Source organism: Rhinolophus sinicus, chromosome 1 (assembly GCF_057876585.1).
Source record: "Rhinolophus sinicus isolate RSI-liver-muscle chromosome 1, RSI-T2T, whole genome shotgun sequence".
Classification (NCBI taxonomy): domain Eukaryota; kingdom Metazoa; phylum Chordata; class Mammalia; order Chiroptera; family Rhinolophidae; genus Rhinolophus; species Rhinolophus sinicus.
Window position 1 is genome coordinate 56,331,165 of NC_142501.1, and position 27,770 is coordinate 56,358,934.

The 27,770-nt window shown below is 51.1% G+C and overlaps 1 protein-coding gene across 1 annotated transcript; it reads left to right on the forward strand.

The window, feature by feature from the left end:
- Nucleotides 1-743: 743 nt before the first annotated feature.
- PDE1B (phosphodiesterase 1B) lies at nt 744-27,653 on the forward strand. The gene is made up of 16 exons (XM_019724386.3): nt 744-919; nt 1,007-1,129; nt 17,231-17,344; nt 18,256-18,438; nt 18,584-18,650; nt 18,995-19,111; nt 21,380-21,520; nt 21,911-22,011; nt 22,117-22,242; nt 22,366-22,467; nt 23,497-23,617; nt 23,939-24,020; nt 24,370-24,478; nt 24,971-25,101; nt 25,610-25,729; nt 26,244-27,653. The coding sequence occupies exons 2-15, from the start codon at nt 1,020-1,022 to the stop codon at nt 25,711-25,713; spliced, it is 1,608 nt and encodes a 535-aa protein (XP_019579945.1). The 5' UTR covers nt 744-919; nt 1,007-1,019; the 3' UTR covers nt 25,714-25,729; nt 26,244-27,653.
- Nucleotides 27,654-27,770: the final 117 nt, after the last annotated feature.

Below are 27,770 nucleotides of genomic sequence, written 5' to 3' on the forward strand. Positions count from 1 at the left end.
AATAAGGGAAATAAACTGGAAAGGCTACAGGAGGGGTTGAGATGAGATATTGGGAATGATTTCCTGGCTCTCATGGAGTTATATTTAATCAAAAGAAGATGTGGTGCTGCTGCTCTGGTGGATTCTCTCTGGAAAGCTTTAAACTTGGGAGAAACTTCCATGGCCAGGAGGGACGTTAGAGACACCAGGGGAAAGGCCACAGCGATGCAGACACGTCAGGAAGACCAAGCTAAGGAAACTGAGAAGAGGAGTGGGAAAGCATCGCAACTCAGAGCAGACGCTGAACTTTTCCCTTCATAGGCAGGAGTGCAAGTGTGAGGGTCTGGTTTGGGGCTGGGTTCTCATGGTGGGGGGCTTCACTGAGCCAGACAGCCAAGGCCCCCAGGCAGAGAGACGTGGACTCTGTCTCTCACACACGAAACGCTAGGCACATGTGAATACATGAAACCTCACGCACATACACAGAAACTCAAAACACACACCGAGGGAAACCACGCAGCATCCACACCGAAGTCCTGCCGCCGCCTGCGCCGCACTCTGTAAACACGCACTCACATCCACCCGCGCGGTCCCGGGCGCCTGGGTGCGTGTGCCCGCCCCGGGGCGCTTCTATCTGTGTGTGCCCCCGGCTTCCAATCTTTCCTCTGGGAGAGGGAGGAGTGGCTGCCAGGAGTGAGAGACGAGCCGGCAGGCAGAGAAGGGTGGGGGAGCAGAAGGAGGGGGAACCGGCCGGGGGAGGAGGAGAGACGCGAGGAGGCGGCTCTGGCAGCGCGCGGCGGCGGCGGCGGCGCGGAGAGCTTGGACTGGGGAACCCAGAGCTCAGCTGGGCAGCGGGAGAGGAGGATCCGCAGGAACTGCAGCTCTGCCGGCTTGGGCCGAGCCTAGAGACACCGGCCTGGCTGGTCCGCGCCAGCCGCAGGTGGGAAGGGGCTGGTGTGGGGGTGAGGGTCTTCCGGCTGGGGGCTGAGGCTGAGCCGCGGTGCTCTCTCCTCCTTCTGCTCCACAGACAGAAGCTGAGCATGGAGCTGTCCCCTCGCAGCCCTCCCGAGATGCTGGAGTCGGATTGCCCGTCAGCACTGGAGCTGAAGTCAGCCCCCAGCAAGAAGATGTGGATTAAGCTTCGGTCGCTGTGAGTCCCCGGCCCCGAGTGGGGGGAAGGGATTTTAGGGAGCCTGGGGGTGGGGGGTGGCGGCTGGAGCCGGGCTGGTGGATTCGCTCTGGCACACATGTTGGCAGGTGCGAGGAAATAAGCTGCTCTGACACGAGTGGCCAGGCCACATGTGCAAGGCATGTGCGGAGCAAGCTGGCTGGTTGGAGCAGGTTTAGGAGTTGCAAAGCTAGGGATGTGCCTGTGGACCCCCCGGGGTGACACAGGCAGCGTAGAGAGGCGGCACAGGATGTGCGGTGCGGTGTGGCAGGGCTGCAGCCGGGCAGCATTCAGGAGGTGCCAGGCTGACTCATACGTATCAATGTGCGGGGTTGTGCAGATGGGAGACACATAATATGTGTGTACAGGAGTGTCTGTGGGGCACAGAGATCTTTGTAGTGATTGCACACATGCAGAGGTGCATGCAGACACTTGTGCCAACCTGTGGGGCATATATCGCTCTGTTGGGATTGGTCGTTTCTGCCTCCTGCATTCTACATGGGGTGGGGGTGGGGGGCGCCCCACACCTGAGCTGCTCCTCTCTCTTGGGGCCTGGAAACCCACTCTGCATATTAATGATGGGGACCCACCTGGGATCTGGAGAAGGGGTCTGAGGGGGTGAAGGGTGGAGCCTCTACCTGTTTGCTGAGGTGGTGATGAAGAATGATTGACAGGGGCAAGGTGACTGTCAAAGCCTTTTTATTGCTTTAGGGTCTCCCAAGGATCTCCAAGCACATTTAGGCATCTTTTCTTATTGCAGGATCAGGGTATGTGGGGAGGAATAAATGGGGACAGGAAGGACTCAGGCATCCCATACTCCAGTCCCGAGGCAGGAAAGGAACTTTTCTTCCTGCTCCTCAGAGAAGAAGAGGATCTGGTCAAAGACAAGCCACGCACCATGTTTATCTCCCAGTCAGCTCAGCGGGTAACCTCCGCAGTCTGTTGATTCTTAAGCAGAGAACAAGGGAAGGTGCTCCTCTCCCTGATATGACTCCCTATGGCCCCAGGAAAGAGGCTGTAAATGTTTAGTGAGGAAATACAGGAAACAGAGCCCCTTAACCCAGTATCCTCAATAGTGAGCCCTGGAGCTTTCCATTTCTGGACTCTGACAGAGGGAGAGATGGGGGTAGGAGATGGATAGATGCTTATGATTGTTTTGTTTTTAAAATACTTCACCTGTGGTGATAAAATGATGCCTTTTTTACTGGGTGGGTGGGTGTGATTTATATACTAGCTGCTGAGAGAGGCCTGAGGGAGAACTGAAGCATAGTGGCAACAAGGCTTGGGATCCAAATGTGCCTCACAGTTCACCCCCTTTGCTGCCCCGAGCCAATGCAATTTGCGGGCTCTCTGAAGCGCAGCCTTGGAATGAGTTCTGGGATGAAGAAATGGAAAACCGAATTGAATTGATTTTTCTTGGGAGGAGCCCTGGGTGATTCTTAATAGAAAATGCTGCTCTGTTAATGGTAACTAAACTGGGAAGAGGGACAGGTTAAGGAAGTGGTTGAAGGAAAAGAAAGGGACTCAAGGTCTATAAATGGGAGAACTTAAAGTGTCCCGGGATGGCTTCCCCATAGCACTAATGGCTTATCGTATACTTCCCTTGCCTCCATTCTAGGTCGCAGGCCCTGCAAAAGAGCAGCTTTTACCTGTTTCACTATCTCCCACACCTTTCTAACCAAAAGGCTTTCCTGGAAACAAATTGCTATTTCTTCCTTTAGTGTGAGAAGTTCTCAATGGTGAAAGAAGAGGATCCCCAGAGGAGGCCTTGAAACCTGGGGAGAGATGGGAGTAGAGGCAGCTGCCCCTACGACATGTGTTAGCTGAGATGACCTTACACGAGATGATGGTGGACGGGGACCACTAGTCGTATGGATTAGGTTATTCTGGTCTTCACTCAGCTCAGCACTGGGGACTGTAAGAGTGCACCCTGTGGAATAACTGACCAGAAAAGTACCATCTCCTTATTATGTATCACCAGGAACAGATTCTCAATCTCACTTTCTCAAAGCAGAGGAAGATCGCGGTATCAAGGCAGACCTCCAGTTGATGGCTTACGGGATTTGGCCCTTTTTGGGGATTGGGGAGGCTTTGCCAGTCAGATGAAGGGAAATAAAAGGATTTAGGACTTTTGCTGGGTAGGAGCGGGAAACTCCCTAACTCTCAGTGTTCAGTGGTTTCTGAAGAGGTGAACGAAGAAGGCATTCTCTCTTTTAAATGGAATTAGAACACCTCTTTGTCTAACCCCAGTCTCCACCTGTTTCCAAATGGGCCTGAGTGGGAAGGGGTTGTTTAGTCTGAAAATAGGGGGGATGGTGGACATGATTATCTCAGGACTGGGTACTGAATAGAAATGAAAGCAGACGGAATATAGTATATATTCCTTGATTCCCCTACTCAGCATATACTATATCTCCCTCCACCCCCTCCTAACTACTCTTTTAATTTCTAATGTAGGACATCTAGGCTGTCTTGGGGAGTTCAGGCGTGGGGCTTTTGCCTCTGGTGAAAATGCCTGTATAATATAGTTCCTCAGGGCAATTTCTTCTTGGGAAGGGCATCCAGGAATTCTGTTTCTCACACTAGCACTCTGCTAAAGATAAATTCAGAATCTGGAACATATGAGCTAGAGAGTCTTTAACTGTGGGATTTTACCTCTACCTAGCAGGAAAATTTTCCTAACTAAGCGGACTCAGAATGAGGTAGGAAAGGCTGGGACAGGCAGTCTGGAGATGATGTGCTGATGAGGATGATTTTCAGTATCTCTCACCCTAAAATGAAGGATTTGATTTGCCTGCCTCTCCTTCTCTGAGACCAGGGGGGTGTGGGGAAAGGTCAGTGGGAGTAGAAGGGGTTTTCTGTATCTTTTGGGAATCAAGAAAAACTATCAGCAGGAATTGATTAGCCACCCTTAGCTCATTCAACAACTATTAATTGAGTGTCTTCTGCGGGCCAGGTGATGTCTGGATGCTGGGGATATAGTGATGGACAAAATGGACACAGTCCCTGCTCCTATGGAGCCTGTGATTTGGTTCAACTCCATCAAGTGGAGTGGAGAGTGGATGTTCCTCATTTTGCTATACCCACCCAAGTGGTAAAATTCTACCACTCTGGTTTCTGCTTAATCTTTTCCTTTGGGGGTTACACACACAGGAAAAGCATATATATGAGTTCTCTACCTCCCAGGACAGTACAAGCACCACTCTCTTTTCCTTGCTCCCGTTTCTCCTGGAATTTTACAGACAGAACTTCCCTCTTCCTTTGGGATAGTATAGACACAATCCCTTTTTCTTCTTTCTCCACATGGTACACACTCAGGATTCTCAAGGTCTTGGCTCAGTATCCTAAGCTGTGGTTCAAGGTCATTACAGCTGAGCTGGAGCAAGGACTCACTTGGGGATTATTTTTGCCTATCTTTGTTTCGTCAGCATCTAGTGTGGTACTGGAACATAATAGGCACTCAGTAAATAAAAGAATGAACAAATGAATTAATGAATATACGTGTGTATGTCAAGGAGCCCAGTTCTGACTGATTCTAGGGGGCATGTGCTCCTGTGTGCAGACCGGGGAGTAGGCAATGGGGGTGGAAGAAATGTTGTTGTTATGATGTTTAGAAGGCGTGGGGTTTGAGTACCTCAGAACAGAGCCTGGAACTGAAGGAGTTACAGAGGACATAGAAACGACGTTATTTGGATGTGTGAACGAGATGTATCATAATGATTGTGAATGCCTGACATGTATACATGTGTGTCTGGGTAAAGGTTAATGTGCGTGCCGGGGACAGTTTGTGGAGTCAGAGCTCTATGACGATGTCTCTTTGTTTTTATGTTTATAAATGGCATGCATGATAATAAATATGTTAGGTAGGTATGCTGAATTCAGGTGTGCTGGATGCCTGAAATGGCCTATGTATGAATGAGATGTATGTGAGTATATGTGTAGGTAATGGGATAATATGTATATGTGATCTTGTGTATGTGTTTGCAACGTATTCATATTTTCAGACAATCCTTGGGAGATCAAATGGGCAGGAGGAGGACGCTGAGGGACTGGACTGGGTGTCTCACTGACTTATCCCACCTTTTGTCCTCATGTTGTGCATGTCCCATGAGTGATCTTCTGTGGGTGGCTCTTGCTAGTTTTGAAAACGATGACGCTGTCTTCCTTTCTCTGCATATGGCTATGGAGCTGCTGTGAAGACTGCAGGATAAACAGTGGCTCCCTTGACCTCTGGAGAAAAAGGAGCATCATTTCTCCCAGGCCTTGGTGGGATGATTTTTAGTACCCTCCTCCCCAGATTAGCCCTTCCTCCTTTATTTCCAACCACAGCAGAGGGAATCTCTCCTCCCTGAGTTTTATACTCCTCCCATCAGATGGCTTCCATGTCTCTATTTCCTCCATCAGCTTTATCTTACCTGAGGCATCTCTGGGAGGTAGAGGATGGAAAATTCCTGCAGGAAGAGGAAGGAAAGTGCAAAGATAGGGGAAATGAAGTTCAAACCAAAGGAAGAACTTCACAAACTTCTGGTCAGAATAGGTGGCTGGAGGGAATCAGGGAGACCGGGAGGGAGGCCGGGAGGGAGGCCGGGAGGGAGGCCGGGAGGGAGGCCGGGAGGGAGTGGAAGAACATTGGGAATATTGGGAGATTTGAGTTTGAGTTCATGTTTCCACTTTGCATGATCATGAAGTCACACAGTGTCTCTGAATCTCAGTTCTTCATTTTATATCAACCATGTGAAAGTGGCTTTTAAATGATGAAATCTGGAGTTCTTTCAGCATGGGAGAGTTTGCTGTGTGAAGAGGCAGGGGAATGAGAATGCAAGGGTCACCACTGGCTTGGATGGGAAGAAAATAAAGATCCAAGAGGCAGGAATATGAATTACTTAGTACGTTTGAGTCCTGGTGTTTGGGACATGATTTGGAAGATTCTTGTTGATGAATGCTTGTCAGGAACTGGTGAAGCAGGTGTCTGAGCTGAGAGAATAGAGAGTTGGGTGGGACTAGAGAAGGGATGTCCTAGAAAGAGTGTGGGCCACTGAGGTTAAAAAAAGAGAGTGTCTTATTTCTTATCATTTCTTTTCCCAGTGGTCAAACTAGAAGTGGGTGGAGCAATTGCAGTCTAAGACATGGCGGGTGTGGGGAGCCCAGGGACGGCCCCTGACGAGCTCTGCAGGCACTGGAGGAATTCCCCTCTGGCATTTATCCTCAGGTGGGAACTGAGGGGGAAGAAGGGCTCCTGAGAAGGGAAAAGGAAAAAACTGAGATGTTATCTGCAGCTCCCAGACCTGGGGGTAATATGACTACTATGCCACATCCTATTTTAGGAAATCTCTTAAGTCCCTTAGAACCCAAATATCACTCTGCTTGCTCAGGAGCCCAAGGAGACCCGTTGCAAAGATGGAGAGTGGAGAGACCACATTTGAACTTGCATTTATCACCTTTGCCCGGAGGGGAGTGAAGTAGGTTGGGGATGCTAGGGACTGGAAGGCCAGGGGAGAAACTCAGTAGGAGAGAAGCCTGGATGTCTCTAGATATTTTCCACCTGCCTGCTGCCCGGGAAGTTCCTGAAGTCAGTGAAGTGAGTGGTTGTTACCCACCTTCACCTCTTTTTTTGGCCACTCCCATCAGACTGGGATGGAGGAGTCTGGAACCTTCCCTCTCTTTAGAATCTTTAAAGGAATCATCTATGTTTCTGCTCCCTCTGTTTTCCTCTTCTTTGATTCTTTCTACAACCTTTCCTCTGTCCTTGCCCTCCTTTGTTTCCATCTTTCTCTGGTTCCTCTTTCTCTGCTAGACTCCATTTTGCTCTCACATCCCACTTCCTCCACCTCCTCTCTCTCTCCCCCCATTCCCTCTGACTTAGCCTCTCGCTCTTGGCCTTCAGTGCTCCTACCCTCCCCTCATCTTGGCTAAGAGTCAGAAAACCCCTGGGCTCTCCCCACCCAGGTGTTATTGTGGAGATGGTGCAGGGTAAGTTTGCTGCAGGCACCCTTTGGGGTGGCCTTAGGAGTCTGGCCTCAACTCCTGTATTCTGCCAGTCCTTTCTTTCCCCTTTTCCGTGACCTCATCCTCCCAGTGACTCGGGAGGAAGACAAATAATTGCCTTTGGATCTCTGGGGGCTGATTTTTCTCACATATGGAAGTTGAGTAGCTATTTTCCAACCTGTTCAGGACAGCAGCAGAGAAAGAGGGACAAAACCAGGGCAGCAGGTGGGGTGCAGGTGAGACAACTGGGAGACTGGAATTTGTTAGATAATGAGATTGTCTCCTAAGGGAGGAAGACTTCATGGCCTGAGAGAAAAGAGAGAGAATCCTGGGAACAGAGTGGGGCAAAGACGGGAACTGAGGGGGAAGAAAGTCTGCTGCGATGTTGCCCATTCAATGCAGAGGTCCCTAATGCCAGTGCTCCTCCCCCTCTGCACCTAATAGCCCTGCCTGCCCCCTCCCCCCCCCAAGTCCTGCAACTGCTCCTCTCCCCTCAGCTCCTGCTGCATCTATGGAGCTTATCCCTGTCTTGGGAGAAAACACCAGGTTAGGATTCTGCTTAACATCCCAGACCTAGCAGAAGTCCACTGAGAGAGCAGTAATGGGGTTTTGGTGGAGAAGCGGGCTTGGTGGGAAAAGGCCAGGGCGTATGCAGGGGAGGCATAGCGGCACAGGCTAGGAGAAGAGCTAGAAAGGAAGGGGGGTTTCAGGTGACGCTGTTGGATACAGCCAGGCTCCCAGGTCAGTTGATTCCACAGCTGCGATGAGCAGTCAGGTTTGCAAATAATTACGGTGGCTGCAGTGGGATGATGAGGCTGTCAGCTGGTGCTGGCGCCATTTAGGTTGAGACGGGAGCTTGGCTTCCAGGGAACTTAGTGATTCTCTGGCAGGCAGGGCCTGGGCTAGAGAAGCTTCTCCTTTCAGTCCTAGTCCTTGGCTCCCCTGCTCCCCTGTTTATCTGCTCTTGCATATCTAACTTGGCACCATCTTCCTACTTCTCTATGCTCACCTTGTTTGGAAACTTCTTGAGGCCTGGGCTGAGTGAGCACACCTGCCAACAGTGTTGCCAAGCTCCCTAAACCCTGACCATCTCTCTACCAAGCAGTAGCTTTAGAAATTCCAATCTGAAATAAATAAAATAAATCAAATTGCAACAGAGACTCACCCCAAAGACTTATTTGTCTGGCCTGTTCTCTTCCTTCCTGTTTTTATTTGAAATGCCAAGAAAATTTGCTGTTGTTTTGATTGCAGCAAGATGGATTGAAGAGAGATATGCAGGCGAACTTGCTGGAAAGTTCATGGAGGTTAGACTGTGACCTTTCTATGATAAAGAAGAAAGCCACTCTCCTCTTTTACGCATCAGGTTAGGGATGAGTTTGGGGAAGCAGTGAGCCAGTCAGAATGAACTTGAACTCAGGATGAATTGAGACCCAGGCATCCTACCCAGGCACTGAATCTGAGAACTATAAAATGTTACAGAGGAGGAAACTGATGCCCAGAGATAGTTGGTAAGATAGGGGGCAGGGCTGGGACCAGACCCAAATTCCACTGATCCACAATTTACTGTTGTTCCTATCACACCTGCAGTCAGTCCCATGTCAAGCTTCCAACTCACTTCCATCCTAGGCCGCCTTTAACATCTGTTAGGCCCCCTGGAAGCAGGGCATCTGCTGGAAACATCTGTTGGGATGTAATTTGGAGGGCTGGTGGGGTGGTCCATGTGGAGGTGGTTAATGAGCAGAATTAAATAGTGCAGGGAGGGAGAAGAGGGGCAGACAAGTGAACCAGAGAAAGAGTTCTGGACTGGGTCCTGGGAGCCTGCTCTCTGATTTGCCTTCCTCCTGACCTGACTTTCTTGCCCATCCCCCCCGCCCCCCCCCGCCCCCCCTTAAGTGCTGAAGCCTGAGGGAGAAGTGACTCATTTGTGTGCTGGGCTGGGAGCCTGGATATTGGGTTCTTATTAGACCGGGCTAGGCTCAAGCTGCTTAGATTACCCTCTTCCTCATCTGACCTGAGCTGTGCTGGGCTGTTGCTAGGAACACCTTTTAGAAAGGGCTTCTGGTCAGGAGGCAAAGAAGGCCTTGCTTTTAGACACAGGCAAAGTGAGAGCTGACTCCTTTCCCTCTTCTTCAGTGTTTCTCAGACCCTCTTCTAGATCACCTTTGAAATCTCCCTTCCTTCCCTCCCTGCCCCCTTACTAACTCCTGCTCCTCTCCCTCATCTCCCTCCACTCACCTGGTTTCTCTCCTTCCCCTACTATCCCCTAGTCTTCCATAGGCCTTGCCCCATTCTCTCCCCACCCTCCCTCCACCCAGCTCCTCTGACCAGTGCCTAGAGACCGCTGCCATGTCAACCTGAAGCCTACCGTTTCCCAGGATGGCACCCCAGTTCTGCCACCAGGGGGGCTATTTTTATCTCTGGAGCCACCCCCGCCGCTGTGCCCAGCCAGCTGCAAGAACTGGGGCTGCCTGTATAGCAATGGGAAGCCAGGGAAGTGAGGGGAGCACAAGTGCTTGGGTAGGGTGGAGAGCCGATTGCTCTTGGCTTCTGGAGCTCCATGCTCTGCATGTTCCCCAGCTCCTGCTTCCTCTGCCTCCCGGCCCCTGTGGAATAAGGAGCCAGAAACAAGTCCCAGACATCCAGAGTGGCGGTGGCAGGGCTTTGCCACATCAGGGGTCTTGTTCATGGCGGACTCTTAATGAACATTTGTTGAACTAACTAAATAAAGGCTTGGACTAAATAATAATTTTTTTGCATTTATGCATCATTTTATAGTTCTCAAGGTGCTCTCACGTGGGTTCATTTGATTATTTACCCATTTTACAGACAAGGAAGCTAGGGCTCAGAGTGTCTTGCCCAAAGTCTCACATAGTGATAAAGTCTAGGCAGAAGGCACCTGGTTTTAAGGCACCATGTCTTCTTTCTTGTTGGATTTAGATGATTTCCTTGGTTCTTTCAACTTCTGAGATTTTAGAGCCTTGAGATCAGCCAGTTAATCCTTCTCCAACACCCTCCCCTCCCCCTCGCCTCTCCCCTCCCTCACACCCCTCTCCTCTGACCTAGGCAGTGTCTCCTACCCTTTGTTCATCTCATCCCAACTCCCATCCTTCAGTGCAGGTGGGGAAAGCTGGGATGGGCCAGGAGGGAGGCATGGTCACCGGGCTCCTTGCTACTTTAAAACTAAATTTAAAAGCTAAAGGAAAATCCGTGCTGGACTCTTTGCAGGGGTCATCACATCTATGCCCTGCCTCTCACCCAGGGGACAGTCTCCTTAGCTTGGACAGAGGTAGTGGGGTGTGTGTGTATGTGCGGGTGAGTGGATATGTGTGACATGTTTTTCCCCAGGAAGGGATGGTGGTTGACCACTATCCTCCCTTATTAGGAACAGTTAATAATAATAATAAATAATAATAAAAGTTGGGATGAGTGGTGTGGCTTGTATGTATGTGGGGGTGAGGTGGTAAGCAGTCATTTGTCCAACCAGCTTTGGTTCTACTGGGCAAGAGAGGAGAGGGATGGACTTGATATCCTCTCCAAAGCTTTTCTAGTCTAAGAAATCTCTACTTTTCAGTAAGAGGGTTGAGGTTAGTGCCTACTTGGCTAGGGTGGCAGGGCCTAGAGTGGGCCTGAAGTTAGGGGAGGGAGGGGAGCTGGCCTGGCTTGTTTGTTGCTGTATCAGGCTGTGGACAGCTGGCTACCACCTGCCTCCACTCCCACCTCCATACCTATCCCTTCCTCCAAGCAAGCATGTCTACAGAGTAGGCCAAATGACTTATCCCTCTGGGGAGGCAGTTCTGGTTCTATGAATCTGGGTCTAGTCCTTTCTTTCTGAAAACACTAACCAGTGTGTGTGTGTGTGTGTGTGTGTGTGTGTGTGTGTGTGCGTGTTGGAGGCACAGAGAATGAGACAGACACAGAGAGTGCAGGTTTCCTTTCCTCCAAACTGCAGTAGTCCTGCCTCATGGCTACTAGTTCACTAGAAAACAACTTGTAGATACTTAACCTCCATTCCTCGCATTGCTGTTGAAGCCCACTTCCACTTGTCCCAGAGTCAGGGGAGCTGAGAAACAGCCGGTTCCTAAACTTCATTTGTTTATAATCCTTCAAGGCTTTGGCACAGTCACAAGGTATTTTAATTTCTCCCTGTTTGGGGGGGTGGTGGTGGTGGTGGGGAAAGACTTCCTGTCATAAAATCCTGGCTCTTGGCTTGTTTCTTCTCTTTTCCCTTTTTCCTTCATACTCACTCCAACTAATCCCCTGTCCTAGTTTCCATATTACCCACAGCCGGAGACCCTAGATTTAGGAGACTGTAGTCGCGGAACTCACAGCCCTGGATGCATTTGTCTTCACCCGGTGCTCTCCTCCTTAGCCCCGCCCAACTCCTCAGCTGACCAATCGCAGCCCCAATGCACTTGTATTGGTGACGTCATCTCTCAGCCAATCCGGAGGTGGGCTGGGGCTGTATGCGCACGTCCAGTTCGCGCCGCAGAGGCTAGGTTCTTGCTTCTTCTACCTGAGCAAGAGCAAAGCCTGGAGACGAGAAAGGGGGGGTCTCGGACCCCAGGCCTCTCCTTGGCCATCCTGTCATTTCTCTTCTTCCTTTGGGCTGGATTGACCTCTCTCCAGTTAATTCATAATTATCCCACAATTCCTGTTTTACAGATGAAAAAACTGGGGCTGGGAGTGCTAACATAACTTGCCTAATCTCTTGGTTTCTGTGAGCAAGTCTTCCTGACTTTCATTCACTGCTTGGGATGCGGGATGGGGGATGAGGGTTTCCCTCCTGGTTGAGAGGGTCTCTAGGTAAGGATCCCCTGATCCCTAGCTTCAGCAAACCGTCCCCTGCAGTTTCTAATTCTCTTCCTGTCTTGCTTCCATTCTTTCAGGTGGGTTAAAGGTCATTTTGAAGAACTGCCCTGGGGAAAAGACCCTGGAAGGGAGCTGAAGCTGTCTTAGCCCCTCTGGTGGGCGCTTGCAGAGCCTCTTCCCTTCCCACTGCAGACTTTCTCTCCACAACAGATTCAGGATGGTTCCTTGTCCCTGCGCCCTTGCGACTCCTGCTAACCACTTCTCAAGGAGGAGCCCCACCTCCTCAGAGCAGGGGCTGGCCTGTGCTATTTCTGTCCTTTCTGGGATTCTTCTGAGAACGGATTCTTGTTTTCAGTCTGATTCAGATGTGAAACTTTTCCCGTGGCCTCTCACCCTGTTGCTGAGGGCTGGGTCTCTGCCTCATCAGTCTCTTCTTCCTCCAGCCAGGCTCCTCCTGTTCCCTTTCCCAAAATTCCGTATGGTCAGTCACTCAGTTCTGCTGAGACCTGGAGGAGGAAGTCAGCCCAAAAGGGAGTCATTCCCCTGGGGGCGAGGGGGTGCTGGGTCCTGGGGGCTGCACTTTGATGCTCTGAAGTTGGAAACTTTGATTCCCTATGGCAAACCCTGTTGCTGTGCAAAGGAGCCACCTCCAGGGCCCCATCCTCAGGTAGGTGTCAGAGAGGAGGAAGGGAGAGCGGAGGAGGCCAGGTTATGTGTGTCCACCAGTTGTCATTTGGTGGAGGGAAGGGATCAAAACTTGGCAGTATATATATATACTTTCTTACATTTTAAGAAAGTAAAAAAAAATATTAAAATTATGCTGATGGTAACCACTTTGAGCACCTCTTGTAATTGCAGAAGTCAAATGTGACTTGCATTCATCTTTTGTTATCGGTATATATTGACCATTACAATTTTAATACAGTTTTTCCCTTTCTTAAAATGTGTATATGTTTTTTTGGCGCCTTCTGTGTGTGTGTGTGTGTGTGTGTGTGTGTGTGTGTACTTCTCTGCCTTGTACCTCATCCATCTTGCCCTGTATTCTCTTCCCTTATCCATCCCCTTTCCTTTTTATCACTTCCTCTTGACTGTGGCAGGTGATTTAGCAGAATTTCCCCCTTTTCTCTCCTTCCTGACCCCACATTTTCCTTAGGACCTCACATTTCTCTGAAATCTCTTCATCTTGTCTTAAGAACCCAAAAGGGAGGTCGGATTCTTCTCACAGCTCCCAGCCCTTGGCTTGAGCCTGCCCTGTGCTGAGCCCCTACTGACAGTGATCTCTTTGGGGGTGTGAGTTCTGGAAGAACTGGCAGAGATATTTGGAAACTGCCAGATCATCAGCCATGTAGTGATCAAAGGAAATGAATTGGTTGGGGCTGGGGAAGCTGAGCTCCTCTGTGGTGTTGGGATTATTACTGCCCAGAACCTTCTCTTCCAGCTGGCTGCCCAGAGCTAGGAGACACGGGGCCTTCCAGGGTTCAGGATCTGAGGCTTTTCCCATGGTGCAGGGACTGAAGGTAAAGGAGAAAGAAGTGGTGGTGGTGAAATAGGTTTAGGGGTGCAGGTGGCAGGAATGTTGGGGAAGCTTCCAGTTTTCTTAGGGCTGGGTGAGAACTGGACAGGGGAGAGCGTTCTGTTTCACAGGGAAAGGGACCATTCCCTGCCAGATTCTCTGAGGACTGAACCAGAGGGGTTGGATTAAAACTGAGGTGGGGGTGGGGGAGTAGGACTTCCTGCAGAAGAATGATGAGGTGAGGACTTTGGGTGCGTCAGGGGAGATCTTAATTCTGAAGGACTTTAGAATCAGAGAGGCTGCTGCCAGGTCAGAAAGTGCACTGCGGGGGAGTTATATAACTTCAGGAAGGTGAAGTTAAGCACCTGGATCCTTCCAGCTGACCGAGTCTAGGTTCCCCTTTTGGACTCCCCATTTATCAAATATATTCTTTAATTTTTCTTTCCCTCCCTCCTTGTGGTGTCTGGATTGTGTTGGGTTCGGATTTCAACAGGAGCTATAAAAGAGCTCCTGGACAAGATCTAGAGGTGGAGGAAGGAGGAACTTGGAGGGAGGGCTGTGTTGAAAGCCAGCCTAGATCTCACTCTTCTCCCCAGGGTTTCCATTAGAGAGAAGCGCTGGCTCAGAGGTCTCAATTGTGAGCTCTGGCAGATAGCTCCTCAATTAATCTGCCTCCTTTCCCTTTTATTTATTTAATGACCATTTACTGAGCACATATTGTGTGCTTATAGCAGCCAGGATAAATAAGTCACTGTCAGTGCCATCAAGATACTCACAGTCTACTATGGGGTGACAGACAGCAACACCTCATGAAGGATGGACGACTAAGACTGAAGAAGCTGTGATGGAATGGGTTTCAGCCTCTCTCCAAGTTAATTACATGATTGAGCTTCCTCTGCCCAACACCTTTGGTGTTTGGGGCACAGTTAAAACTCTGGCGGTGTGAATTGTAGGCTTGCTGATCTGACTGAGATTGACAAGTTGTGTGACCTCGGACAAGTCACTCAACCTCCCTTATACTCGTAAGGTGATTGTGAGGCTCAAATGAAGTTTGTAATTGTAAAGGAGAGCTCATGGCCATTATCATTCTTCTATTTCCTCTGTTAGACGGCTTCCTAATTACCAGCCTCCGTCCAAACTAGACTCATTCTTCTGGACGTGGGATAGACAAAGCAGGCACTGTTGAATTTGAAGGGAGCGAGCTGTGAGCGGGTTAGGGCCAGCATGACACTGGTCAGTTAATTCCAATTCAAATCACATTTATAGAGACCCATTGTATATGCCAGGCCTTTTGCATATATTATTTCATTTAATCCTCTTATTAATAGCCCTTCACAGGTGATTTATTATCGTCCTCACTACGTATTTCACAGATGAAGGAATCGAGGCTCTAAAATAAAGGTTCTCAAACTTTAGGGTGCGTGAGAATCATCAGATGTTTGTTAAGCAGATCCCTGGACCATACCTCAGACATTCTGGTTCAATAGGTGTGCAGTGACTCCTAGAATCTAAATTTTTAATAAGTATCCCAGGTGATTCTGATGCCAGTGGTCTACCGGCCACATTTTTATAGATACGTAGTGTTTGAGAATTAGTGGTTGGCCCAAGGGCTCAGAGCCAGGAACTGACAGGTTTTAATCCAGGATTGCTGCCTCCCAGACCTGCCTGGAGCCTTGGTTTCTGCATTGGAAATAGGGATAGCAATTCCTTCCTGCCTCCCTCCCTCCCGCTTGGCCCATTGTGAGGATAAAATGAGATAAAGCAAGAGAAACTGCTGTTTAAAATGTAGAGCTGGCAGCATTGTTAGTGATTATACGAATACATGCAAATGAGCACCCGTGGGCTTGACTGTTCACTTTGGGAGTCTGCTGGGATGTGTGTCTCAGGAGGGGGGGCAGTCGAGGAAGAAACTTTGACAGAAAGCATTGACCCCTAGGGACAGAGTTTTCAGTTATGGAAAGGGCTGACCAAAGTCGAAGATCAGGCCTGGGATAGGAATCTGAGCCGGGGTGGTGGGGTGGGGGTGGTTGTGGGGCGTAGGGGCGTGGTGGGGAGATGGGACCAGAGGCCTTTCTTCCTGGATTGTGTATTCCCAGATTTGAGGGCTCCTGGCTCCAGGGAATCACCAGGAGAGGGAAGCCCGGCTGAGTCTGGGCCCCAAAGGCAGAGTGTACCTCTTTGTTCTGTGATCTCTGGGCAGGCAGTCTGGGAGCTGCTGGCTCAGGCCCCCCTTTCTAGCTCATTGGCTCGAAAGCCTTTTCTGTTGTCGAGTCTCTATTCCTACTGAAGATGTAGCTGAGTCTGAGGTTTACTGAACCCTGCCTCTTTCTTGTTAAACGACCCGCTCTTTCTACATGGAGCGTGTTCAGTAGGAAGCCTGGAAGTGGCATTTGAAGACAGTCCACTGAGGAGGCTGCAGCGTCACCCTCCCATTTCCCCCCTTTCCCTCTGCCCCATTTGTATTCAGACTTGTCTTGGCCAGGACTGCTGGCACCTGAGGTGAGAGTTGGCCTGTGATGCTTCCTGGGGCTGACTATTTTGGGCACCCCTCTTCCAAAGCTGCTGAGACCCCGGGATTCTAGAGCTGCTTCTGTTCAGGAATGCCATTGTTCTCCCTCCTCAGCAGCCCTGGGAATCGATGCTAATTTCAGCCTCTGGTCCCTGACTCATTCTGTTCTCCTCCCTGACTCAGAGGGTGACCTTGGGTTTCTGAAGCCCCTCTTAGCTGGGAATAGTGATGGCCACCATTTCACCCCCATCTTGGTTTTAGATGGGTGGGGAGGGGCGGGGGGAAGAAGCAAGAGGGGAATATTTAATTGCTTTCTTTATAATCATCTAAAGTCAGAGAGCATTGTTTGCTTTGTGACTGCCTGGGCTGGACTCACCAGACTTCTAAAAAGCCTCCCACTTAGTCACAAACCCCCAGAATTCATGAGTGCAAACTATGAGGGATTGTCCCGTCGGGCAAAGAATCCCCTCCGTGAGACCCCTGGCCCCACCTCCACCACTTTGGCTCTGGGGGAAGCTGCTGCAGGGCTGAGGTAGGGGATGGGTACAGTCACCCTTTGCCAGAGGTTCTCTCTGACACTGGGCAGGCAGGGGTTAATCCTGCTTTGTCCTGGTTGATGGATTCTGGAAATCATAATCCATTAGCTCTGCCTGGATGGAGTGAGGCCAGCTGAAAGCATTCAGATTGCTCTTTGTTCTGTGTCTTTGCCATCCCTGCCAGGGACAGAGGGGCTATGGACATGTACCCCCCACCACCACACACACACACATACACACCACGACCAAGAGACAATGAAAGAATCTTAGCTACTCTTGATTGCTGTCGATCCCAGAGACCTCTTTCATAGGGGAAATAAGCAGCTTCATCTCTTGGTTACTTAGACTGTGGAAAAGACCATCCCCCAAACATCCCCCCCAACCAGGGGCTTGTACCTGCCTAATTCTGCTGGGCCCCGGGCAATCTAAACAAGAGTGTTCAGGAAACACAAACTAAAGGCGGGTTTTATGAGGTCAGAGATGGATGGGGAAGGTGGAGTCAGGAAAATCCTGGGATTAAACTTTGGGGTAGATAAATTTAATACAGGCAGAAGCAGTAGCCTGAGATGAAAAACATTAGCTGCCATTATTCTTACTGTTAGAATGATGAATGATTTATGGAAGACTGAAGCTGTGTGTGTAAAATGAACTCTATGAAAGGTATCCAGTCCTATGACAAGGTAGCGGCCCCTAAGCAGGATGTCTGTCCCCCCACCCCCTCCGTTCCCCAGGCTCCGCTACATGGTGAAGCAGTTGGAGAATGGGGAGGTCAACATTGAGGAGCTGAAGAAAAATCTGGAGTACACAGCTTCCCTGTTGGAGGCCGTCTACATAGACGAGACTCGGTGAGAGTGGTCACGGCGGCGAGGCTGGGCTTTGGGGAGAGACCTGCTCACAGAGGAGGCAGATACCAGACACAGAGACCCAGGGACTGGGAGTCAGACACTGTGGTAGGGCCAGAGCAGGAAGGCAGAGGGGCAGGGGCAGGTGGAAAGAGCTGTAGGTAGAAATATTGGCAGAGATGAAGAGGCAGGTGAGCAGACACGGGGTTGCAGAGACAGAGACAGAGACAGACACAATGGGAAGAAGGAGAGAAGGTGGTTACCTTACAGCTCATCTAGTCCCAACCTGCTTCCCACAGTGGAATCTCTCCAGATCTGCGCTGCCCAATGGGGGAGCCACTGGTCACACGTGGCTATTGGGGTTTGAAATGTGGCAAGTGTGAAGTGAGATGGGTATGTATTTGTAAAATATGTGCTGGATTTCCAAGCTTTGGAAAAAAGAATAAAATATCTCATCAATATATTTTATACCGATTCCATGTTAAAAGGATGATAGTTTGGGTGTGTTAGGTTAAAGAAAATTTATCATTGAAATGAATTTCACAGGTTTCTTTTTACCTATTCCTGGAATATTTAAAGTTACTTATATGTGGCTTGCATTTTATTTCTGCAGGACAGGGTTGCTGGTCTATAGCATCCCTGACAGTGGTATTCCTGTGTCTGCTTGAACGCTTCCAGAGTCGGGATGCTCACTACCTCACAAACAAGTCACTTAGTGACTTGTTTCGTTATTGGGGTCATCAGAGAGAGAAACAGAAATAAAAAGCCATAGTGAGAGAAAGGCGAGGGAGCTCCGGAGAAGGGAGAGCTGGTCTGAGAGTTACTGAGGTGTGGGGTGTGGCTGGGCCCAAGGTTTTCTAGGTGGTGCAAGCACTTGCTGTCTTTCCTCTGTGATGCCCCTTCTGGGGCCTCAGGCAAATCCTGGACACGGAAGATGAGCTGCAGGAGCTTCGGTCAGACGCGGTGCCTTCGGAGGTGCGGGACTGGCTGGCCTCCACCTTCACCCAGCAGGCTCGGGCCAAAGGCCGCCGAGCCGAGGAGAAGCCCAAGTTCCGCAGTATCGTGCACGCTGTGCAGGCTGGGATCTTCGTGGAGCGGTGAGGCTCGCCCACGCTCGCCCTCGGTCTGCCTCTAGTCGCGTCCCTCTTTGTCCAGCCCCCCCCCCCCCCCCCGCAGTATGGGGCCACATGCCCACCTGATCAGACCTTTATACCCGGGCCTCTTCTCATTATCCTCCTCTAGGATGTTCCGGAGAACGTACACCTCTGTGGGCCCCACCTATTCCACTGCGGTCCTCAACTGTCTCAAGGTGATCCCTGGGTTTTTGGGAAAGGGGAGAAGGTTGGGGGATGGAAATGGTCTTTTGGACTTTCAGACTCTGTTTATGGGGTGATTTTTGCCTTCTCTTTTGATTGTTCTCATGTTCCTCAAAACAAATTTTGCCCACTCCAGAGGCAAACTCCTGCAGTTCTTGTCTCTCCCATAGTGAGACATATCCAGGAAGAAAGGCCCATTTCACCACTTCTTTGTTTACCTGTTTCCCAAGACTCTGCAGTCATTGGGAAGTCCTCCCTGAAGTCTAATTGCAACCCTTGCTGCTTCTGGGATGCTCCCCTCGGGAATCTCCCTGCTTAGTTTGTTGTTTCTTCACAGAACCTGGACCTCTGGTGCTTTGATGTCTTTTCCTTGAACCGGACAGCAGATGACCACGCTCTGAGGACCATTGTTTTTGAGTTGCTGACTCGGCATAACCTCATCAGCCGCTTTAAGGTTGGACAGCATCATACCCCTGCCTCTGGGCATGATTCTCCACTCCTGTCACTCCTGTGCTAGAAGAGTCCCATCAAGTAGATTCCATAGGCTCCCTCACGTAGTCTGCCTGTCGGGGAAGTCTGCTCATGCCCACCCCAGTCTAACCATTCTTTCATTTGCTACAGTGCCAGCCTCTGACTCCATTTATTGCCTGCTAGGGGAAGATTCTAGGTCTGCAATCATCTAGCCTAGGATTCTGCTCTCTCCGCCTTTGCATTTCCCCCTAACTTGACCTCACCAGGCTGACTCGATGTTCACGTCCCTGTTTCAGCTGTCCTGCCTCCTGCCTGTGGACACTGGGGGTCTAGAGTCCGGATGCTGTCAGCACTTTGGGATCAGAGTCTCTACATTTGTTTCCTGGGGTGCGGGGAGGGAACAAAGTTGGCCATTTTTCTTCCCCCGCTCCCTAGCACTAGTCCCTGTCCAAGGAATTTTATGGAGAGGATTGGCTCTTGGCAGGGCTGGGGAGGGCTATATGAGGAGATGGAGGGTGTGTGATCTCCATTTGCTCTGCAGCTTGGCTAAGAAGAATATGGCATTAAAGTCCCCTCCAGATCCTATGCCAGGAGGGAGCGTCTTTTGGGGATAGAGGCTGGAAAAAACCACTTCCACATGGAAAAACCACTTCCGCACTTAGAAGTGGAGGGTGAGGGGGGATTGAAGAGTCGCAGTAGGGATATTTGGTTATCACTTAGGCGGGGGCGGGCAAATGTTAGAGTGGAGGAAAATGTGTGTGTTCTGAGGGATCCATTTGGGGGGAATCAAGGAGTCCAGTTGGAGGGGCCCCTCCCAGAGGTCTTTGGAAGATCATCCCGCCATCCTCTGCCTCCACTTCACTATAACAGACCCATGGAGCATGGAAGACTTTCCTCCACCCTGACTGCTTTAACAACTCCCAAGAGGTTTCCAGAACTTTCCTGAGATGCTTAGTGGGGATTTTCTTCAGTGCCATCCTGAGGCCTGTCCTTCTGCAGTTTCTTTTTCTCCCCCGTCAATCCTGCCCTCTCCAGGACAGAAAACAGCAGGGTCCTCTTTTTCATAAGATTTTTCCCAGCTCATGTTTCTCCAAATTGGTTTTCAGATATATTCTAGACACCAGCTTCTCTTAAACTCTGCTTCCTTACCTGGAAGGACGGTTTTGGGGAGACCCTAAGAATAATTGCATCAGGTTGGGTTTGGCCCAGCCCCAGTCTGCCTTCCTCCAAGGCAGTTAGAGAGAGAGGGGCACTTACTGCTTTAGTGTTCATTCATTGTAGAGCCCCCAGTTGGAGTTGTCCTTCTCAAGCTCCGCATTCCTTTCCAGCACCCAGCCCCTCCCCTGCTCCTCCCCTCCCCTTCCCTTCCCTTCCCTCCAGGGACACCATGGCAACACAAAAGCAATGGCAGTTGTCTTGGAAACAGTCCTTTAAAATTCCCTGAATTTGGGGCACAGCCCTCCAGGGGTGGGGGTGGGCGATGTTAGGGTCTGACTGACGAGTGGCGTGTCTTCTGTATATCATCACTATCGCTCATCGCTACAGATGCTTCCCCAGGTCCTGAACTACGTTCTCCCAGCCTCAGGAGATCCAGGGACAGGTGCAGACACAAACCTTGTCCTCTGACAGCCCAAGCCTTCAAAGGAGGCAGACATACTCCAAGGGCCTACGCAGGACAGGGACAGAATGGAGAATAGCTGGACAGAGCTCTGGCTCCTGGAGCGTACGTGTGTGTGTGTGTGTGTGTGTGTGTGTGTGGCTTCTCAGAGAAGGGGGTAATCCACATCTGGCTGGAAGGGTCCTCTCTACATCATCTTATCCTTCCCCCTGCTTCTGAGCCCTTCTCGATGGTATTGGATTGGGGTGGGGTGGGGTGGCTGGAAGGTAGGAGGGGAGCTTGCTTTCTTTTTCTTAAAAATATCTAGGGAAATAATAATAATTATAGCTACTTTATAGAGAGCACTTACTAAGTGCCTTGTACTTATCTCATTAAATTCAAGGTAGGTGGTGTTATCTTCATCTGTAATTAAGTAGCTGAGGCATAGAGAGGCACGTGACTTGCCCAAGGTCACACAGTCAGCAGGTGGTAGAGCCAGGATGTGAGCCCAGGTTCACCTGACTGCTGAGCCTGTGCTCTCTCCCTAAGCCACACTGCCTTCTAAAGAAAGATGGCATTGCTGATCTCAGTCTTGGGCCTCCTGCCATTCCTTCAGACCCAATGTGTATCTCGATTACCTCCCTCTGACTGCAGATTCCCACTGTGTTTTTGATGACTTTCCTGGATGCTTTGGAGACAGGCTATGGGAAGTACAAGAACCCTTACCACAACCAGATCCATGCCGCTGATGTTACCCAGACAGTCCACTGCTTCTTGCTCCGCACAGGGATGGTGGTAGGTGCCCTGGAGATCACTCTTGTGTGATTTAGGGTTTCATGGCTGCCGACCTGGGACATCTAGACTATACTCCGATTTCCCTTCTCTCTTTGGTTCTTCTCCTTTGGCATCCCACAGTCTTCAGAGTCAAATTGGACTTACTCTAGAGAATTTCTGGGTAGACCAGAAACTTTATGTGATGTATGCTGGGATGCAGTGGGAATGTTGCAGGTTGGGATGGAGGAAGGTCTTTGGCCATTCCAGGAACTGGGACGCCTGGCTGCATTAGCTCAAGAGCTGACCTTGAAGAAAGGGATGGCCTGAGTGGTCTAGCTTGTGTGTGGAGGTCTGTGGGCAGTGACAAGAAAGGGGGTCAGACGCCTCTCATCCTCCGTCTCTTTCTCCCAGCACTGCCTGTCGGAGATCGAGATCTTGGCCATCATCTTTGCCGCAGCCATCCACGACTATGAGCACACAGGCACTACCAACAGCTTCCACATCCAGACCAAGTGAGGGGTGGGACATGGCAGGGCAGGGGGGGCCAAGTGGAGGTGGGCAGGTTGCCAGAGTCCTCATTTACAGAGAGATGAACACGATGACCTTTGGCTTTGTAGGTCAGAATGTGCCATCCTATACAATGATCGCTCAGTGCTAGAGAATCACCACATCAGCTCTGTTTTCCGAATGATGCAGGACGACGAGATGAACATTTTCATCAACCTCACCAAGGATGAGTTTGTGTGAGCAGATGTCATAAGTGGGCATCCCTAACACCCCGTTACCCCAACCCACTCTTCCCACTTCCTGGGCCTCCTGCCTAGAGGTGTTGTGGGCTTATCACTTTACTGGTTCTGTCCATTCAGAGAGCTGCGGGCCCTGGTCATTGAGACGGTGTTGGCCACAGACATGTCCTGCCATTTCCAGCAAGTGAAGTCCATGAAGACGGCCTTGCAGCAGCTGGAGAGGTGGCCTATGGTGGGGTGTGGCCAGGGCTAGGCCAGAGTGAGGGCTATGTGAGTTGGGGGCATACACATGGGTAGTTGGTATGCCGAGGCTTTGCCTGGATGTAGAAGCTCTCTGGTTCCAGATAGCCGAGCGTATCTGTGTGTGTGTGTGTGTGTGTGTGTGTGTGCGCGCGCGCGCACATATGGCCCAGGGTGTATGTACAGCCCAGGTAGCTGGTCTAGGGGAGAGCACTTTAGGCTAAAAGTCTGAGATGGGCATCCTCATCTCAGCTTCAGGACGGGCTTACCCTGGAATGCTGGGGAAATCTTTCAATCCTTCTGGACGTGTTCCCTTATCTGTGAAATGTGAAAATGATATGCCTCCCTCTTCAAGAGCTTGCTACCAGTTTCTGCTCTAATAAGGCCATTGAGAGAGTCATGTGAGGTTAAAGAAAAAGCACAGAACAAATGCTATAATTACATCTAATGTTGCTTAAAAGTGGGTGGGAGTATCTAACTATGTGTAAGAGAGAACAGGCTCTGTGTGTGTCCTGAAGGTGTGTGTTACTGGATGGTGTCCACGTGTGGGAGGGTGTGTAGCGTTAGAGCATATCATTACTTGAAAATAATAATTATAGATAACATCTACTGAGCGCTTATGTGCCAGACACTCTTCTAAATACTTATATATTGTACGACATTTAATTCTCAGAACAATTCTATGTGGCAGATTCTGTTACTACTTCCACTTAGGATTGAGGAAAATGAAATATGGAAATTTTAAGTAACTTGCTCTATGTCATACAGCAAGTGTGTGACAGGTATGGTGAGGATTTGAACCTAGACCTCTGATTCAAAGAGCCTGAGCTGCTTCCTGTCATATATGAGTGTGTGTGTGTGTGTGTGTGTGTGTGTGTGTGTAATCTCAGAAGGTGATTGAAGTTACCTGAGAGGATCTGAGAGAGGACATGAGATGGGAAGTTAGGGATGGTTCAGGCTTTCTTTTCCTAAAAGATCAGTCTCCCTTACATTTCCATCTGCCTCAACCAGGATTGACAAGTCCAAGGCCCTGTCTCTACTGCTCCATGCTGCTGACATCAGCCACCCAACCAAGCAGTGGTTGGTTCATAGCCGCTGGACCAAGGCTCTCATGGAGGAATTCTTCCGCCAGGTAGCATGGCATTTTTGCCCACCCCCTGCCCGTGGGACCCTCTCTCCCCTATGTGCTCCGCCTTCCCTACTCCTACTCCTGACCTTCATTCGGCTACCTGTAGCTTCTATCCTGACCCAACACCTGTGGGTTAAAATGTCATCGTCCTAAAAGCTGAGCAATAGCTAACGACAGGTGCATCCCATTTGCATTATCACTCATTGCCAGTCACAGGCACAGACATTCCTCTTCTCCCACTACCTCCTACCACCCCCAACTGCACCCCAGATCTTGGAGACTAAGATATCCTCTCCAGCTTTCCCACCCTGTCTTCTCCCACAGGGTGACAAGGAGGCAGAGCTGGGCCTGCCCTTTTCTCCACTGTGTGATCGCACTTCCACTCTTGTGGCACAGTCCCAGATTGGTGAGTGTCCTTTCCTGCAGGGAGGAAAGGATTGGGAAGGGGAAAGGATGCTGTCTGGGCCCGGGCCAGGACTACCCCGTCTCCATGCCTCAAAACCATTCTTCCTGTAAAAGCAAGCCTGATACGCTAGAGTGTGGGGTCCTGAGGTGGAAGGCTGGGGGCGTGGGGAGTGTGATGGTGGAGAGTTTGCAGGGGTCACAAGACATCACCCAAAGGCTGCCCCCACTGGGAACTTTACAACCCCAGGTGACTCTGTTTTACACGCAGCCGAGTCACAGCCATGCCAGCCATATGCACTACCCAGCCTTCCAAGGAAGAAATCGCCATGGTGTTACCCTCTTCACTGCAGGTTTCATCGACTTCATTGTGGAGCCCACATTCTCTGTGCTCACTGATGTGGCTGAGAAGAGTGTCCAGCCCCTGGGGGATGAGGACTCCAAGTCTAAAAACCAGCCCAGGTGAGGAGGGCTGGGGTAGCCAGGTCTCCTTGTTCTGGGGGAGGGAAGTTAGACTCACAGAGGACTCACTGGCAGGGAGGAGGTACAGCCATGGTGGGAGCAGTGGAAAAGCTGGCTACTCCAAGGGTGGGAGCCCCTTTGCTGCGTGTCACACACAGGGGTGGAAGGATGGGACCATGGGACCAGGAGGGTGTGACCTGCACCTGTGTTCCCCTCCACCATATTTTGGTCTCTTCCATTAGCTCTGTCTTCATTGCCTTTCTGCTAATCTTGTTTTTCTTTTCCTTCTCGTAAGAGGGAAGGGGTGGAGCGGGAGGGGTGAAATTGTGGGGAGAGGGACAGGGACTTGGAGGTAACCAGCAGAGGGAAGAGAGGATGAGCCTCCCCAAGCCTCCTCCTGCTCTTGCATCCCCTCCGCTCGGAGAGCTGTGAAGGCAGTTCTGCAGTGGGCTGGGTCTCACCTCTGGAGTCGTGGGGTGGGACTGCTTCTAGCTTCCAGTGGCGCCAGCCTTCTTTGGATGTGGCAGTGGGAGACCCCAACCCTGACGTGGTCAGCTTCCGTTCCACTTGGACCAAATACATTCAGGAGAACAAGCAGAAATGGAAGGAACGGGCAGCAAGTGGTGTGTACCATTGTGGGGGATGAGGCCTTGGGGGGGAAGGCAGCTAGTGGAGCAGGAGCAGATCCATTTTCCTTAAGCCTCTGGATAAACCCTTTGTTTGACTCCTAGAGTTGGGAATGGAGCTGATCAGACTAAAGTTATATCAGAGAAAGGACTGGCTAGCTGATTGGCTTGGACTGTTCTAGAATGAGGACTGGAGAGAGGATAGGGACGGCCATATTCCACAACCCAAGTGGCCCTATACATACTGTGTTCTATGAATGGTGCTCCTGCAGGTTAGCATAACGTGGTGGCCCTGGCGGGGAAAGCTCTTCCTTTATGTGGGAGCCGAGGGTTGTGAATTTTAGCAAGGCTGGAGCGCGCTCTCCAGGTGAGCAGGGCTTCAATATAGCTCAGCTTGGAGGTAGGAAGATGCATGAGAATCCCTTACTTTTCTCCATATGCTTCTAGGGTTCTGGGGGAAACTACTTCTTGGTCTGGTCCCAACTTCCTTCATGCCCCTCTGCAGGCATCACCAACCAGATGTCCATTGACGAGCTGTCCCCCTGTGAGGAGGAGGCCCCACCGTCCCCCGCCGAAGATGAACACAATCAGAATGGGAATCTGGACTAGCCAGGGGCTGGCCCGGGTGAGTGTGTGGTGGAGCGGGGCAGGTCTTGAGGTTGTACCGGGAGTAGGGACAGCGGGTGTCCAACGTCGCAGCTCTGAAATTCAAAGGATGTGAGGCTCTCCCTCCCTCCTTCCAGGCAGGAAAGTGGAGGAAGTGAACACACAGAACTGAGCCAGGGCATGAGTGGGAAGCAGGGAAATTCTTCCAGCATTTCTTTCCTACTCCTTGTAGGAAGAAAGCAGGTAGCTCCTCAGAGCAGGGTGGGGCCTGAGCCCCGCTGCAGCCAGCCTGCAGAGCACCTTTGTGAGGGTTTGGGAAGAGGAACCAGCCAGGGCACAAGTCTCTGTGTGGTCAGTTGGTGTGACTTCGCTGGCAGCCCCTGCTCACACCGTGGCGGCGCACTCTTTTGCACGGCATGTTTTACACAACTATGTGTGGGACTGAGTGGGGATCCGGGTGGGGCTTGGAGAGGGTGTCAGGTTGGAGATAAAGGCAAAGATCAGAGCACTGAGGCTTCTCCCTCTTTCCCTAGGTCCTCATTGAGTTCAGAGTGTTTGATGTCATCAACACCATCCATCGGGACTGGCTCCCCCATTTGCTCCAAGGGAGCGTGGAGGTTGAGGAACAGACAACCCACCCAAAGGCCAAATGCCAGAGATTGTGGGGTTGGGGGAAGGGTCCTCCCCACCCGACACCCATTGGGGCGCACTTTAATCTCCCGGCAGCAAAACTGGGGAACTTCAGGCTCCCAGTGCTCACTGTGTCCATGCCCCTGCCCCTGGACTCCCCCAATGGCCAGATGGCTGGCTGGGAAGGGGGTGCTTCCCGGAGGCTTCCCAGGGCCTGGGGAGAGGGTCAGAGATGCCAGCCCCCTGGACCCTCCCCCATCCTTTTTGCCTCCAAGTTTCTAAGCAATACATTTTGGGGGTTCCCTCAGCCCCCCACCCCAGATCTTAGCTGGAAGGTCTGGGTCCCCCTTTTCCTCCCCTGGGAGGGGCTGGAATAGGATAGAAAGCTGGGGGGTTTCAGAGCCCTATGTGTGGGGAGGGAAGTCGGCTCCTTCAGGGCATGGTATCTTTCTAGGGTCTGGGAATGGTGGGGTCGGCCTCTTTACCCCAGACCTACATTGCTTCAGCCCTGTCCCCAGCCCCAGCCCCTGCAGTCTTCCCTCTCTCCCATTCTGAAATGGCGACTGGGGTACAGAGGAGCCATTGGGACTGGGGGCCGAGAGGAGGCCTTTCCTGGGGTCCTGGAGAGCTTGGGACTGGTCTCGGCCCCTGGGGCTTGTTACCTGCTCTGGCTGAGGTCTGAGCCCTTTGCCTCCTTCCTCTCCCTGAGGCTGGGGGGCCCCATCCGACCAATGTCTGTAAAGTGCTTTGAGGTGTTGCCAGCAAAGCACCTCCAGGATGCATCATTTCAGCACAGGCAGGAGGGATCAGCTGGGTTGGGGTCAAGGGCGCACAGTGGGTGGGGGTGAAGTAGAATCCAGTAGGACTGCGTTGCTAGCAGAGTCCTTCCCCTCACTTCCCCTCCCAGCACTGGCCCAGCTGCAGGCGCAAGAGGCCTCTCCGCTGTGACAAGCGGGGAGTGGTGGGTGGAAGGCAGATGGGGAGGGGCTCAGGGCTGCTGCTGTCATGTCATAAGAAGAGAGCCCAGACAGGTTCCCTGCCCCTTCCTCTCCTCGGGCTCCTCTCACCCCACCTTGTCCCAGGAAAGGCCCAAGTTCAGGTGACTTCTCTCCTCCTTTCTTGTAAATACCAACCTTGCATTTGTACAGTGGGCCCTGTTCATGTGAAGTCCGTATCCATGGTCTCCTAGACCTGCCACCTGTTCCTCCTGCCCCACCCTGAGTGGGGCAGAGACGCATGTGACTCACCCCTGCCCTTGGTCTCCCAGAACCGTGCTGTAATCAGACATCAATAAAGACGGGAGACCACGCCTGGCTGTGTGTGGTTCACTGAGTGGAAGTCCACCACGTGTCATGTTACGTTCGATAAAACCCTGGTGTGGTTGGTGTTTTCCCTGTTATACAGATATAGTGGGCAAGCTGAGGCCCAGA